The sequence below is a fragment of the Myotis brandtii genome, unplaced genomic scaffold (genome assembly GCF_000412655.1).
Source record: "Myotis brandtii unplaced genomic scaffold, ASM41265v1 scaffold691, whole genome shotgun sequence".
NCBI classification, from domain to species: Eukaryota; Metazoa; Chordata; class Mammalia; order Chiroptera; family Vespertilionidae; genus Myotis; species Myotis brandtii.
In genome coordinates, this window is record NW_005370704.1 from 1,191,006 (window position 1) to 1,192,975 (window position 1,970).

General features: G+C 64.8%; 1 protein-coding gene across 1 annotated transcript in view; it reads left to right on the forward strand.

Moving 5' to 3' along the window:
- Positions 1 to 1,970, forward strand: part of CACNA1B (calcium channel, voltage-dependent, N type, alpha 1B subunit) — a gene marked incomplete at its 3' end in the record, with an annotated part of 138,429 nt that overhangs the window by 36,399 nt on the left and 100,060 nt on the right. Inside the window, exon 6 of the mRNA XM_014529697.1 lies at positions 75 to 409. Within this exon, the coding sequence (XP_014385183.1) occupies positions 75 to 409 (335 nt within the window). The remainder of the gene's footprint in view (positions 1 to 74; positions 410 to 1,970) is intronic.

Below are 1,970 nucleotides of genomic sequence, written 5' to 3' on the forward strand. Positions count from 1 at the left end.
CCCGCCGCCCTCTGACCCGCTGCCCTCTGACCCGCCGCCCTCTGACCCGCCGCCCTCTGACCCGCTGCCCCCAGGCCTGCAGGTGGTGCTCAAGTCCATCATGAAGGCCATGGTCCCGCTGCTGCAGATCGGGCTGCTGCTCTTCTTCGCCATCCTCATGTTCGCCATCATCGGCCTGGAGTTCTACATGGGCAAGTTCCACAAGGCCTGCTTCCCCAACGGCACCGGTGAGCGGCGCGGGGCGGCGGGTCTCGGTCTCTCCTGGGAGGAGAGCGAGGGCGACACGGAGTGCCGGGAGTACTGGCAGGGCCCCAACTTTGGCATCACCAACTTCGACAACATCCTGTTCGCCATCCTGACGGTGTTCCAGTGCATCACCATGGAGGGCTGGACCGACATCCTCTACAACGTGAGTCGCCCCGGTCTGGCCGCCCAGCCGGTTCCGCCTTCAGACCCACCCCGGGGCCCACGGGGATCGGTCTCAGCTCAGACTCTTTTTAAAATATATATATATATTTTAAAAAAATATTTTTATTGATTTCAGAGAGGAAAGGAGAGGGAGAGAGATGGAAGCATCCGCGATGAGAGAGAATCATGGGTCGGCTGCCTCCTGCACGCATCCTCCTGGACAGAGCCCACAACCCGGGCCTGTGCCCTGATCGGGAGTCACACTGTGACCTCCAGGTTCCTAGGCCGATGCTCACCACTGAGCCACACCGGCTGGGCACAGCTCAGACCCTTAACTGGGGCCTGCAGCTTCTGCTAGCGGACTGAGGCAGGTGGTGGCGGTCAGAGAAGACAGGTGCAGAGCCGTCTCCTGCTGCCCACGCGGGGCGAGGCCGCGGCAGCCCCTGGCGTCCTGTTCCGTCGCTCGCTCCACATCGGGCCTGGGAGGAGTCTTATCCGTGAACCAAGGGTCGGTGTGAACCGGCTGCAAGGAGGAGGCGGCAAAGCTCACTGGGGTCGCCGTGCGCACCTCGAGCTCAGCTCCCTGCGGCCTCCTGGTGGAGAAGGGACGGGGCTGCCTGCGGGTGGGGAGAGTTGGGGCTGAACTGAGCCGGGCCCAGGGAGACGGCTGTGGTCACGCCGGGTGCCTGGTGAGCCTGTGCCTTGTCCCCTCGTTTCCTCTTTGGTTTCCCACCCGACAGCATGGCAGCCCTGCTGTGCCGTCGCCATGAGAAGCTGGTGCAGCCCTGGGGGAGCCGGTGCCTGTCCCTCCCACCTTCCCGCCTGCCCTTGTCCTGGGCAGCCCTGTCTCCTTTAATGGGACGGCCTCCCCTCCCCCAGCCACCTCCGCCAGCTCGAGCCCTGGGAAGCACCGGGCAGGGGAGCCATGGAACGAGTGCCCAGTGGCTGTGGGAGGTGGGCAGGGAGGGGCCTGGGAGCCAGGAATCTGGCCGGGAGGGGTGGCCCGGGGTTGCCAGGTTTTGCATCGGTAGAAGGTGTGCTCTGCTCCTGCAGCTGTGGGGGGGGGGGCGGGTGGCCCTGGAGCATAAGGTGCTTCCGTTTGAATCCTCACTTGTGTGCTAGGGTGGGGCTTGGGCTGCGGCCCCTGGAGCCTGTGCCCCCGCCTCCGGGGCTTGTGGGGGCCCCGGTGAATCTTGGGCCTGGGCACTCAGCAGGGGCGTGGTCAGTGCTCGCCAGCAGGCAGAGGGATGAAAACTCAGGGCGCTGGCCCCAGGTCTAATGAACTAGATTCCTTTCTGGAGTGGAAGCCGTGTCTGATGACAGCTCTGTCTGAGCGCAGGACAAAGGCAGGGATGACGGGCTTGGCTGTTCTCTCCCTCAGCCGATCAAGGAACACTTTCCACAAAGAGAGACCCTAAAAATAGCTCTGAGCCACCGCATCCTCGCCAGCCCCACCCGAGGGCAAGGCTGCAGCGCGGTCCGCACCCCCCAGGGCTCCCGGGGCTTGGCCAGTGGCCATGTGACTCCTCGTGGGTCTGCGCCCCCGGGGGGCGGGCAGGAAC